The 12,960-nt window shown below is 41.4% G+C and overlaps 1 protein-coding gene across 4 annotated transcripts in view; it reads right to left on the minus strand.

Annotated features, from left to right (window-relative positions):
• Positions 1–12,058, minus strand: part of DMXL2 (Dmx like 2) — a 160,246-nt gene extending 148,188 nt beyond the window's left edge. For all 4 annotated transcript variants that reach the window (XM_047737487.1, XM_047737485.1, XM_047737486.1 and 1 more), the window contains exon 1: positions 11,521–12,058. In XM_047737487.1, the coding sequence (XP_047593443.1) occupies positions 11,521–11,607 (87 nt within the window). In that variant the 5' untranslated portion in view covers positions 11,608–12,058. The remainder of the gene's footprint in view (positions 1–11,520) is intronic.
• Between the last annotated feature and the right edge of the window lie 902 nt (positions 12,059–12,960).

Here is a 12,960-nt window from a genome sequence, read left to right on the forward strand (position 1 = left end):
GGACAGATTACAAGCAGGAAGAAAGTAAAAAACAATACAAAGAGTGCTTGTATTGTTTAAAGGACTATAAAGCCTCAGCCAGCTTTGGCAAGTTAAATGGTAACTTAAGAATGCTATTGTAATTTCTAAGGTAAAAGCAGAGTATATAACTTCAGGAAAAATTTTACAGGGAAAAAATGGAATGAAAAAAAAATATTCGGGGCATCTCAGTGGCTCAGTTCATTTAGCATCTGCCTTCGGCTCAGGTCATGATCTCAGGGTCCCAGGATCAAACCCCACATTGGGCTCCCTGCTCAGTGGGGAACTGCCTCCTTCCTCTCTCTCTGCCCTTCCCCCAGCTCATGCTCCTTTGTGTGTGTGTGTATGTGTGTGTGTCTCTCTCTTTCTCTCTCTCTCGCTCGCTCTCTCTCGCACTCTCGCTCTCTCAAATAAAATCTTTAAAAAAATAGCTTTGTGATAAGCAAATACAGTTAAGTCTTAAGAATATGAAATTTACATTCTTAAATGCATGTATTAGAAAGAAAGACTGAAATGAGCTAAACATTTATCTCAGTAAGTTAGGGAGAAAATAGCAAAATAAATCCAAATAATGTAGAAAGAAGGAAATAATTTAAAATAAGAATTAATGAAATAGATAATAAATATGTAATAAAACTAATAAATGTAGAAGTAGTTTATTTTAAAAGAATAAATTTTAAAAGTGAATAAATTTCTGTTAAAGAAGAAGAGAAGGCACAAATAATAAATGGCAGTAATAAGAAAAGAAGCAATATACCAGATGCTGGAGACTTTAAAAAGATAGTTAAGAGGTTGCTGCAAACAATTTTATACAAAAAATTTGAAAATCTACACAAGGAATAAATCCTTGGAAAAATAACGATCTAAAACTTATTCTGGGAAAAAAGGACAGATAAACATTCTCACATGAGGTCTAGGTCCAATTTACCAAAATGTTAGGAGGGGTTATCTCTGGATTATACCATTACAAATGATTTTTATCTTTCTCCTGTATTGTTCAAATAATCTACAAGGCCATATGAATGAGCATGGGTTCCAGTGTTAATTCCGCCTTAGATCTAGCTGTGTCTTTAAATCCTTTAATTCTCAGATCTAAAATTCTTGTACTACATCAAACTGTGAAATATTTCATGTACCAATTTAACACACAAGATTGACATTAATACCACCATTTCAAAAAGAAAAAAAAAAATGTTTTTTTTCCTATATACCAACCACATACAACTGACACTATTAAATACTGCCAGAAAAGAAGGGCTACAGCTCAGTTTCTCTATGACCAAAGTCAGCACTTTGGTAGATGACCCCCAGTTTAACTAGTTTATATCTTAAAACAACATACACCAACTCCTCTTGTATAGCAGTGCACATTTATATAACTGGTTGACCTTAGAGGGTAGATACAATGCCTATGTCCTCAAATATTTTTTTGCGTAAAGAATAACCATGAAGTTATGCTAATCTACTAGGGAATGGAAACTTCCCTTATTTTCCTTTTTATTTTCTATTATTTCAACTTTGTCTGAATTATGAGTTCTTTATAATGCAATTATTACATTAATGATTTTTTAAAGCAAAAAAATTGGGTTCTTTTATGGTTTTTGTTTGCTTTTTTGTTTTTAATGGCCAAATTGGGCTTTTTTTAATTTATTTTTTTTAATTTATTTGACAGATCACAAGTAGGAAGAGAGGCAGGCAGAGAGAGACAGGAGGAGGAGGCAGGCTCCCCGCCGAGCAGAGAGCCGGATGCAGGACTCGATCCCAGGACCCTGAGATCATGACCTGAGCCGAAGGCAGAGGCTTTAACCACTGAGCCACCCAGGTACCCCAAATTGGGCTTTTTATTTTTATCTAAATTTTATAAAATTTTTCCAGCATAAAATTATGATACCCATATTTGAATGCTCCATTTGTCTACATATTGGAATATTATTCAAATGACTTTCTTTTTTTTTTTTTTAAGATTTTATTTATTTATTTGACAGATCACAAGTAGATGGAGAGGCAGGCAGAGAGAGAGAGAGAGAGAGGGAAGCATGCTCCCTGCTGAGCAGAGAGCCTGATTCGGGACTCCATCCCAGGACCCTGAGATCATGACCTGAGCCGAAGGCAGCGGCTTAACCCACTGAGCCACCCAGGCGCCCTCAAATGACTTTCTAAAGAGAATCTTGCTTCTACCCAATACTCTTTTGGCTGAGTTTAGTACCACCAAGTAGGGCAGCCACCTCTACAATGTCTTTGCAGGCTCCCCAGTCTTCGACTCCAGGCCTAGCTCAACTGATTGTTAAAACATGTAACTCTTAAAATGCAGAATCAACACACTCCAAGGATTAGGCTAATTTCCAATTTTTTTATGTAATGAGGTCTTTTAAAAGCATAATTAAGGAAAAGGGGAGAACTGCTTGATGGGCACTGTCACTTCTTTTAATACATAATATACATCCTTAGATTAAACCAGACCAGAGACACCTGTGTGGCTCAGTCAGTTAAGTGTCTGCCTCTGGCTCAGATCATGATCTAAGGGTCCTGGGATGGAGTCCCCCATCAGGTTCCTTGCTCAGCATGGAGCCTTCTTCTCCCTCTGCCTGCTTCTCTCCCTGCTTGTACGCTCACTCTGACAAATAAATAAATAAAATCTTTTTAAATAAATAAATAAGCAAACAAAGCTTTGTACCTGGATGGTAATTATCAGCTCTCCCTGCTCCCATCCTATAAAATGCCATCGAGCTATATCAAAAGATACTATAAAAAACAATATTATAAGGGCGCCTGGGTGACTCTGTCAGTTAAGTACCTGCCTTCTGTTCGGGTCATGATCCCGGGGTCCTGGGATGGAGCCCCTGGGATTGAGCGTCAGGCTCTTCTCCCGCTCCCTCTGCTGCACCCCCTGCTTGTGCTCGCTCCCGCTCTGTCAAATAAATAAAATCTTTAGAAAAAAAACAGTGTTATAAAAGTGGTCACTATGGGGGCATCTGGGTGGCTCAGTGGGTTAAGCGGCTGCCTTCGGCTCGGGTCATGATCCCAGATTCCTGGGATCAAGTCCCACATTGGGCTCCCTGCTCAGTGGACAGCCTGCTTCTCCCTCTGCCTGCTGCTCTGCCTACTTGTGCTCTCTGTCAAATAAACAGATGAAATCTAAAAAAAAAAAAGAAAAAGAAAAAGAAAAAAAAAGAAATGGTAAGATTCTAAGATTCTGGATGCATCTTGAATGTATAGCCAATGTAATTTGCCGGTATTAGATATGAGGTGTAAATGAAAGAAAGGAGTGAAAGATTCCAAGTGAACTGAAAAGAAAAAGAGAAGTAGCCATGTACTGATTTAGGGAAGGCTGGAGAAGGAGAATGTTATGAGGATAGGGATTCTGAGATAGCTATTAGATATTCAAGAGGGAGATGACAAAGTCATAGCTAGATATAGAGGTCTGGAATCAGGCTGAGAGGGAGCGGGTAAAAGTAGAGGAAATCCAAGAGAGCTGTTGAAGAAAGTATTTCAATAAGAAAGAAAAAGCAGGGCCCTTGTATGACTCAGTGGGTTAAAGCCTCTGCCTTCGGCTCAGGTCATGATTCCAGGGTCCTGGGATCAAGCCCCATATCGGGCTCTCTGCTCAGCAGGGAGCCTGCTTCCCCCTCTCTGTCTCTGCCTGCCTCTCTGCCTACTTGTGACCTCTCCCTCTCTGTCAAATAAATAAATAAAAATCTTAAAAAAAAAAAAAGAAAGAAAGAAAAAGCAATTTTTACAGGAGAGAAAAATAGAAACTGTTATCACAATGTCCTTGAGTAGATAAAAGATAGGAACTAGGGTATCAATCAAGATTTCTCAAAACTTCTAGAATATTGACATGGGGGGGAGGCGACTGTCCTCTGCATTGTATGACATTTATCAGGATCTGTAGCCTTTCTGCTGTAGATGCCTGTCCGCCCCCAACAACCCTGTCACAACAATCAAAAATGTCTCCAGATATGTCTCCGAATATCCCCTAGGGAGCAAACTCACTCCCAGTTTAAAGCCACAAGTGTAAGTGGACGAAATGGCCTTTGCTGGAAATACTGAAAATTCATGTACATTAAAGGCATGAAAGAAGATGCAATGGGCAGAGTACAGTATAATTTGAGTATCTCTCTCTGATTAGATCCTCATTAAGTAAACACGCAGAAAGGCCAGAGAAAACAAGGAATTGCTAGCATATCACAAAACTGAAGTCATTACTCCAAGGAAAATGTCAGTATTTTGTTCTTGAACTACAGCTAACATATAAGTTATGTCTATCTTTGAACTGAATCTAAGCCAAAACTTCTATGTGTTTTTGGGTCCGTCCACGCCCCCTTCCATAATGCCTACATAGTCTCAAGCTTCCTGGGTTTCTCTTAAAATCACAGGATGAAAACATAATGACTTAGCACAAATTAAATTAAATGTACTAGGGGCGCCTGGCTGGCTCAGACAGTAGAGCACGCAACTCTTGATCTTGGGGTCTTGAGTTCAAGCCCCATGTTAGGTATGGAGCCTAATTTAAACTAAAAATTAATTGATTAAATGTTACTATTTCCGAGAAGTCTCACTTTTTAGAGGGGGCAGCCCTAATGGGACATCTTCAATGACAATCTAAGAGGATATTATTTATGGGTCTCAAATCATTCCCCCAAATTACCATGTAGTAGTTAAAGAAGTCTCACTCTATCCACTGACACTTTTGTACCTACTGACTTCTCTACCAGAGGGATATAAGATAACCATCTTATTCTGCAGGTGCTTAGAATGGGAGGAGAGGGGGCCACTGAACTAGCCCTTAGCAATCATGAAATGAGAAGGTTTGAGAATAGAAAAGCCCAGGCAACTGGGTTCACATATATACATCAAGTTCCAGGGTAACAGGAGCTATGTCTAAGAGAAAGAAAATACAGTCATAACACCTGTGTAATTGCACTTGCTTCCTCAATAACCGGTTCTATATCCTGTTACATAATGAATTACAGTTTCAGAGCAAATATATGAAAGGACTCTATAAATTTAAGAAGACTGAAAACCCTAAAATTTCTATTAAAATATTTGGCTTCCAAAAAATAACCCACAAGCCTGAAGAGCCTTATTAAATGTGAATTACAGATATTTTCTATCATTATCCCCTTTTAAATACTGCTTTGCTTTCTATCATAGTAGGAAATTAAATTGCTCAGACATGACTTGTTTTTCCACTGTGCCATTGCGGTTGTAACCCAACACCCTGTGCTCTTTTTGATAATTAAATACTCAGACTCCGATTTGTTCTAAAAACTTCCCAAGACCCAAGGTAAGATACTGATTGTAATTCCTAAAGTTGTCTTTTAAATATCCCAAATCCTAAGAACATAAAGCAAAGGAGTAAGAATATCTAGAGCATGGAAAGCCTCAACACAACCACAATGGCCCCATCTTCCACTTCATACTGTACTGTGACAGTCCCAGGCAACTACCACCTACCATATGCTGAAGATACAATCATGAATACATGCCACCTTCTCAACCGTGGGCCCAAAGAAGACACACAACTTCATAAACACTCTGCATGGCTTCTTCTCTGAGCCAGAAGGGAGGTCAAACTTCCCTACTGTAAAGTCAGATAACAATCCTATACATAACAGTGGAGGAGCAATATACAACAGACTCCAGAGCTATTACTTTAGCACAATCACTGTATGTTTCCAGTCCATTCTCCCTGTTGCCTCTTGGAAATCTCTAGAGAACTCCATATAATGTTCCTTCAAGGTCTAAACACTTTAAAAGATCCTAAGTTAAGAACCTCGTGTTACAGATGAAAAACCTAATAATAAGTTTGAGTTATCCAGGGTCATAGAAGTAGTTGGTCCCTAACTTCTCATCTCTAAGGAGGCATTATTTGAGACTTGTACCAGAGTTTCTGGGTAGCTTCTAAGAGTCTCACCTCTATAAGGCAGAAGGCTAACAATCTGTAAGTAAAAACTTACACCACCTCATATTTATCTACAGGCTCACACTAAACGCGAGCCCGCAAACTCTGAAGATATCGATTTAGATAAACAAGAAGTTACTTTCCAGGAACAAACAAGCCAACTTCTCTTAGAGAACAACTACATTCTAAATTCTTAACTATTGCTTTTTCCTTTACTATCAGCACAGGTTGTAATAGCTGTGAGTTGTTATGTGCACTGATAACTGACAAGCACAGAAGCATTTTTCTGTCCAATTTCCCGTTCTCCTGGCCAAATGTGATCTCTTATTCTTGAATTCCCACAAAGAATATGAGTGCCTCACAACACTACACAGCCAGTGGGCTGTGGTTAGGTACATGTCTTAACTCTCCAAGGAGATTACCAGGTTCCTATACTTCTTTAATAAATTCCCTAAGATCAGTATTATGTGTTTTTGTTCTTCTGTTGTTACCACTGTTGTTCATCTCCACAGAGCCTGACACACCTATGTGCTCAAGAAACCTGTGCTAAATGTATAAACAGGTTGATCATTTCAAAGTTTGATGTTGCCCTAATTCTAGGACTGGAATGTTATTATACCACAGTAGAATTAAAATGTATCTAAATTCCAGAAAAAGAGGTCACATAACAGTAACTTCTATCTTTTAAATGAATGTTTTTTCATTCGTTACCAGCTTTCCGGTGGTGCTCTAAGGAAAAAAAATAAAAGTTAGGAAATGCCAGAACACATTTTCCTAAAAAGTTATGGGTTGCAAATTATATTTTTCAGCATTCTGTTAGTGTTTTCTTATTTAATAAGGAAGTCTTGTGTTGTTTTTTTTTTTATTGCTTCGTGAAGGAACAGTCACCCAATAATTTATCCTTTATATTACATTATTCCTTGGCTTTTGTTGTTCTTGCCACTCAGAAAGGCCTAATACCTGTCTTTACAACTGTCAATCTTACGTGAAATCTTTTATGTTCCCAATTATATGTGATCTCTTTCATCTGCCTTACATCATAGCTATGTACATCATTTTTAATCTCTATGAGTAGGTGATAAACCAAGTGGTAATGACTAATTTTTGTAAACTTTAATAAATGTGTTGAATTCCTATCAGACTGGAATACATCAACTGCCCTTACACATCTGAAAATACAGTCTGTACCCCTTAAGGTCAAAATGTGAAAAGAATTAATTAATTGTATTAATAAGGTACTATCATTATTTCAATTGATATTTTAATACTTACAGAAAAATTTTTTAAAATAAAGACTAAAAATTAATATTAATAATGTACTATCATTATTTTAATTGATATTTTAATACTTACAAAAAATTTTTTTAATACTAAAGACTATTTTTCAGGGAAGCAATAAAAAACATAAATAAGGAAAATTTACACTATCTGTTACATTAAGCCTTAAAACATTCACTTATAGATAAGAAGGTAGTTGGGAATGTCTCAATGGCAAAATGAAGTACAACAAAGCTCATACATAGTTTAAAAAAAAAAAATCAGCTCCTTGGCCTATCTGGGTCCTGATCTATTACAGGATAACAGTATCCCCATAACTTAGCTAACACACTGAAAAGAACAGAATGATCAAAAGGTGATATATACAACCACATTTATAACATCACAATTGTTTTTAAAAACCACTACCTGCCCAAATGGAAGTGAAAACCATCATAGCATGTGTTAGCACTATAGATACACACCACTGGGACTGTCCACTACAAACTGTACCATCATGACAACACAGCACCGACTGGGACACGGTGACATAAGCAGTCATTCACAAGCCAGATGATCACACCACCCACTACCCACCACGCACAGTGGAATATGTATAACACACTATTTTTCAATTACGGTATCATAAACGCTTCAAATTCCCTTAAGAATAGTTCCTTCTTGGGGCGCCTGGGTGGCTCAGTGGGTTAAGCCGCTGCCTTCGGCTCAGGTCATGATCTCAGGGTCCTAGGATCAAGCCCCGCATTGGGCTCTCTGCTCAGCAGGGAGCCTGCTTCCTCCTCTCTCTCTACCTGCCTCTCTGCCTGCTTGTGATCTCTCTCTGTTAAATAAATAAATAAAATCTTTAAAAAAAAAAAAAAAAAAGAACAGTTCCTTCTTAAAAAAACTTAAAATTATAGACTCTGAAATAAATGATCTATCTACCCTATTTTGAAAAGATCCTCAGGTTATCATGAAAGACAGCATTAGCTAAAAACCACTGTCTGGCTGCAAGACAGTCAGTCTTTCTTACTACACTGGCCATATCTCTGTCTTCCAAACACATGCACACACCCTCCAAAACAAGCACTCTGATAGGAAAAGCCTACCAGATGTGAAGTCACAGGACCTCCATTCCAGTCCTGGCTGGTCCCTTTTTCAGTCATCTGACTCAGAACTAAAGTTTTTTATCTGATTGCTATACAAATCAAATGGCACACTCTATGTAAAGGAGCTCTACTTTTATGGGGTTTTTTATTTTTTATTCTTTTTGTATTACTGTAGGCATTCAAATAATTGTTAGCTGAGTCTAGAATACTTGAATACAGCTTGTTCTCATTTTTTTTTTAAGAGAATCTGTTCTTCTTCGAGTCCAAAAGGTCATTTCTAGTTCATGGCAAAATTATAACTGCATCAGTGCCCTCAAAACTAAAATATTAAAAGGAGATGGTGTGCAACAAGGGTCTGTAAATGCCAAAGGGCCAAAACAATCAGAATCATAGGCAGGAATCCTAAACCAAGTAAATTTTGAGTCATATTCGGGAAAATAAAAAGCAAGAATTCTCGTGTTGCAACATAAACATGTAGGATATGGGGCACCTGGGTGGCTCAGTAGGTTAAACATCAGACTCTTGCTTTTGGCTCATATCATGATCTCAGGGTTGCGAGATGGAGCCCAAATACATCTGACTCCACACTCAGTGGGGAGTTTGCTTCTCTCCCCCTCTCTTTGCCCCTCCCCCTACTTGTTCTCTCTCTCTCTCTCTCTCTCTCTCTCTCTCTCAATAAGTCTTTTAAGATGTAGGATTGAGGGGCACCTGGGTGGCTCAGTGGGTTAAAGTCTCTGCCTTCGGCTCAGGATGTGATCCCAAGGTCTGGGATGGAGCCCTGCCTCGGGCTCTCTGCTCGGCAGGGAGCCTGCCTCTCCTCTCTCTCTGCCTGCCTCTCTGCCTACTTGTGATTTCTGTCAAATAAATAAATAAATAAATTAAAAAAAAAAAGATGTAGGATCGAGTAAGATGATTAGTAGGTCTATAGCAGAGGGGCTAAGATGAGGAGAACATATAATCAAACATAAAGTCAAAGATGGCAGAACATCTGACAAGTTTAAGCTTCATAACACATCCATTAGGAACAACTTAATAGTCCTGAGCCAAGAATGATATGGTGAAATGGTATTTGAGAAAAACTATCCCAGCAGCTGTGTGGAGGATAAACTGATCAGAGAGGAGTATAAGGGAAACCAGTTTAGAAGTGTTTATGTTAAGTAATACAATTTAGTTTCTATAATAAGGTGGTAACTAAGATGATGAAAAGGGATAAATCTGGGACAGCTGGGTGGCTCAGTAGGTTAAACATCTACCTTTGATTCAGGTCATGATCCCAGGGTCCCAGGTTGGAGTCCTACATCAGGGCTCCTTGCTCAGTGGGGAACCTTCTTCTCCCTCTGCTTCTGCCCCTCCCCCTTCTTGTGCTCGAGTGTGCTCTTTCACTCTGACAAAAATAAATAAAACCAAAAGAAAGAAAGAGAGAGAGAGAGAGAAAGGAGAAAGGGAGAAGGGAGAAATCTGATACACACTACAGAGAGTCAATCACCCTTGGTGATCGGTTGAATTAGGGAGGTGGTAAAGACTTGAAAATGATTTCAAGGACCTGGTCATGGGTGGCCTACAGTATAACCACACCTGCGCAATGCTAACAGTTCTTGCACTAGCTTTTCCAGACTGCACCTGAACTTGTTTAGCTCTATTCAACATTCCCACAATGAGACAGACACTGTTCCACTTTAGATGAAAACAAAAAACTACCACCACTATGATAGTGTGGAAATACCCCATAACCTAAGGTTCCAGACATCTTGATGCAGGAAGCCTACTCTTCCAAGCTAGGAAACTTCCTCCCCACCTACACAACTGGGGAAAGGGAAATTTCTTCTATGCCTCAAAATGTAGAGACCTACACTTGAAGTCCAAGCTCAACTCTATATGGATTTTTAGGTCACATGGATGCAAAACACAAATGACACCACTGATAGGGTCATGTGTAACAATATAAGTCAGGCAAATTATACCCTTAAAGGTTCATTCTAAACTGAAACAAAGCCAAGTTGAAATCCATTTAAAAATTAAAATCGCCAAAAGGCAACCTTATGGGGTTATTTTTAATGTATCATAATGATAAATTCTGTTCCAGAATGCACTGTGCTACATAATGATTCTGCAGTTTTGCTGGAGCTTTTCTTATTTCTGCAGCTTTAAAAACATGTTGTTGGAAAGCAGACATCAAAGTGTCTTCCTTGTCTTAAAAGCATACCATTATGCTATTTCCAGTTTTATCAAGTATAAGTTATCAATAACATTGTGTATTTAATCAAGATTTTATTGCTTACAGTGCCTTCCAAGGAGGACCCAGTATAAATTTAATACAGAAAAGGAACTCAGGTTGATCCATGGGAGTCTATCTATGGGTAGAAAGAAGCTCTAGGGCTTAGTTTGAATTAGCTATACTAACAACATCCATTCTCCAAAAGGACTGATCCGTCCAAGCTCATTCAGAAAACATGTCTTTTTCATCGAGATCTGAAAGGTTCTAACACGTTATCGTTTACACACATTTTACTCGCACAAACAACAGCAACAACAAAAAACACTTATAAAATATTTGCATTGCCTTAGTTTAAAAACAAATAAACCAGCCTACCTTGCAAAGGATTAAATATTACCTAGGAAGGATACCAAACTGATCTCGTGGTAAATAGCTTTCCAGGCCACTGTCACTCTAACCCTTCCATTTAGATTTTTCGGGGGCAAAGAATGAAATTTTTTATTTCCTTGTCGGAATTAAGATTCTGCATTAGGAGATAAAGAAGGTCGGGTAGTATCGGGTTTAAAGCCACAGGCTCCAGCGATCCTCGCTGCCCTAACTCGGCGGGCAGGGGGAGCCAGGTGCAGCATCGCCTCCATGCTCCGAGACTAGACCAAGTCTTCGCCTCCACGCCGAGAGCAGGTGCGAAACGGACGCTCAGGGTTTCGGCGATTGCAACCATCTTCCTCCACCGCAGACCCGAGGCCGCCCTAGGAGAGGAACCTTCTAGTCCAGTCATCCCCGGGGGCCCGTTGGCTGAGGGCGGACAGTGCGGTGGATTCCTATCCTTTTCCCTGAAGGGTAATTTCCTACACCAGCCACAGGACTCACAGTCCCACGCCCGCCCCCCGAAACTGAGCTGCAAAGGGGGCGCAGGTGGGGCCCACCAGCCCCCCAGTGCCTTCCAGGAGAGGCGTGGGCCGGGACGGGGATCTCGGCCCCGGGTCTCTCCCCCTTGAGCTCCCGACGCCGCTCACCGTGAAGGGGACATCCCCGACGCTGCCCACGGAGTAGCAGTTGTCTCCAGGGTTGACAGCCCCGGTGAGGACCTGATGCAGATGCATCTCCGAAGCCCGGGCTGGCAAGGGACTGCGCGAGAGGAGCGACGAGCCCCGCGCCCGACCGCGAGAGCGCTTCTCCCTCCGCCTCCCTCGGGACCCACCCCTCGGTGGCTCCGGCTTAACGCCTTGCCCCGCTCTTGCCTTCCCCCTTCCTTGTCCCTGCCATGGGAGCTCCTCGACCGCTGCGGCCGCCCGGATCGTCGCTCGGCTGCGGAAATGCCCGGATGCTCCCACTGCCTGCTGCACCGGCGCACAAATGCGGGAGGAGCGCAAGGGTGCGTGTGAGGCGGAGGCGGGGGGGCCGCCGGGGTAGCGCGTGAGCCGGGAGCGTGCAGGAAAGGACGCTCCGCCCGAGGGAGAAGGGCGGTGCGCGCGCCCACCCTCGAGGGAGCTACAGTAGAGTGGGAGGGTAAACCCCTCCTCCAGCTGCTGGGCTCTTAGCTCAGTCCCGCTCCCCGCCCCGCGTTTGCGCGTGCGCGCGCAGTGGTTTCCAGGGCAATTGCGCGCGCCGCGTGGACCCTGGTCCCGGGATTGCGCGCGCAGACGTGCGGGAGTTCCCTCGGAGCCTCCCGGCTGCGGCCAGTGGGGGCGGGGCACGCAGCCGTCCTTCTCTGGGGACACGCCTGGGTTCTGTCGTACGCTCCCGAGTACACTGTGTGATGGTCCGGGCAGTTGACCTCAGGAGGACGCCAGTCACCGGGAAATTCCACCTCGGAAAATCTTAGATCCTGTAGGGCTTTTTGACAGTACCGAGCGTAAGGTATTTAATTTTACATAAACAATAAAGATATCTTGCAACTATTTGGAGAAGCCATACTCCCCTGACAGCAAATTATTTTGCTCCCACCTTTTGTGATGGGTGTTCTAGATAGCGAAAGGGCCCCCTAGAGACAGGTGACTCCTCTAGACTCTTTTCCACGCGTGATGTCACGGAATCGCAGAATCGTCTGATTTTTCCAGACTATAGGCTAAACTTTCGGTGAGGATACAGGACTCAGATCCCTACTCCAGGTAAATCCATCACCAATTTTTAAATCTATACTGCGTATAAGTCACTAGGGCAGGGGAACAGAAGGGATTCCAAAGCACAGCTATCTAAAAAAAAAAAAAAAAAAAAAGGCAAGACGCCAAAAGTGTTGTGATTGAGACACAAGAGTCTGCGCCACTGAGAAGGAAGAATGCTTTTGACTAAGGAGATGGATGGGTGAAGTGTAATGGAGAAGATGACGTAAACTCGGGGTAAAATTCTGGCAGTTTGAGATAGACAAGAAACTCTGCATTCAAATAGAGAAAATAGCATGAGCTGAGGCTTAGAGGTATAAAATGACAAGATGTGTTAGGGAACAAAGATTAGAT

Source organism: Lutra lutra, chromosome 7 (assembly GCF_902655055.1).
Source record: "Lutra lutra chromosome 7, mLutLut1.2, whole genome shotgun sequence".
Classification (NCBI taxonomy): Eukaryota; Metazoa; Chordata; class Mammalia; order Carnivora; family Mustelidae; genus Lutra; species Lutra lutra.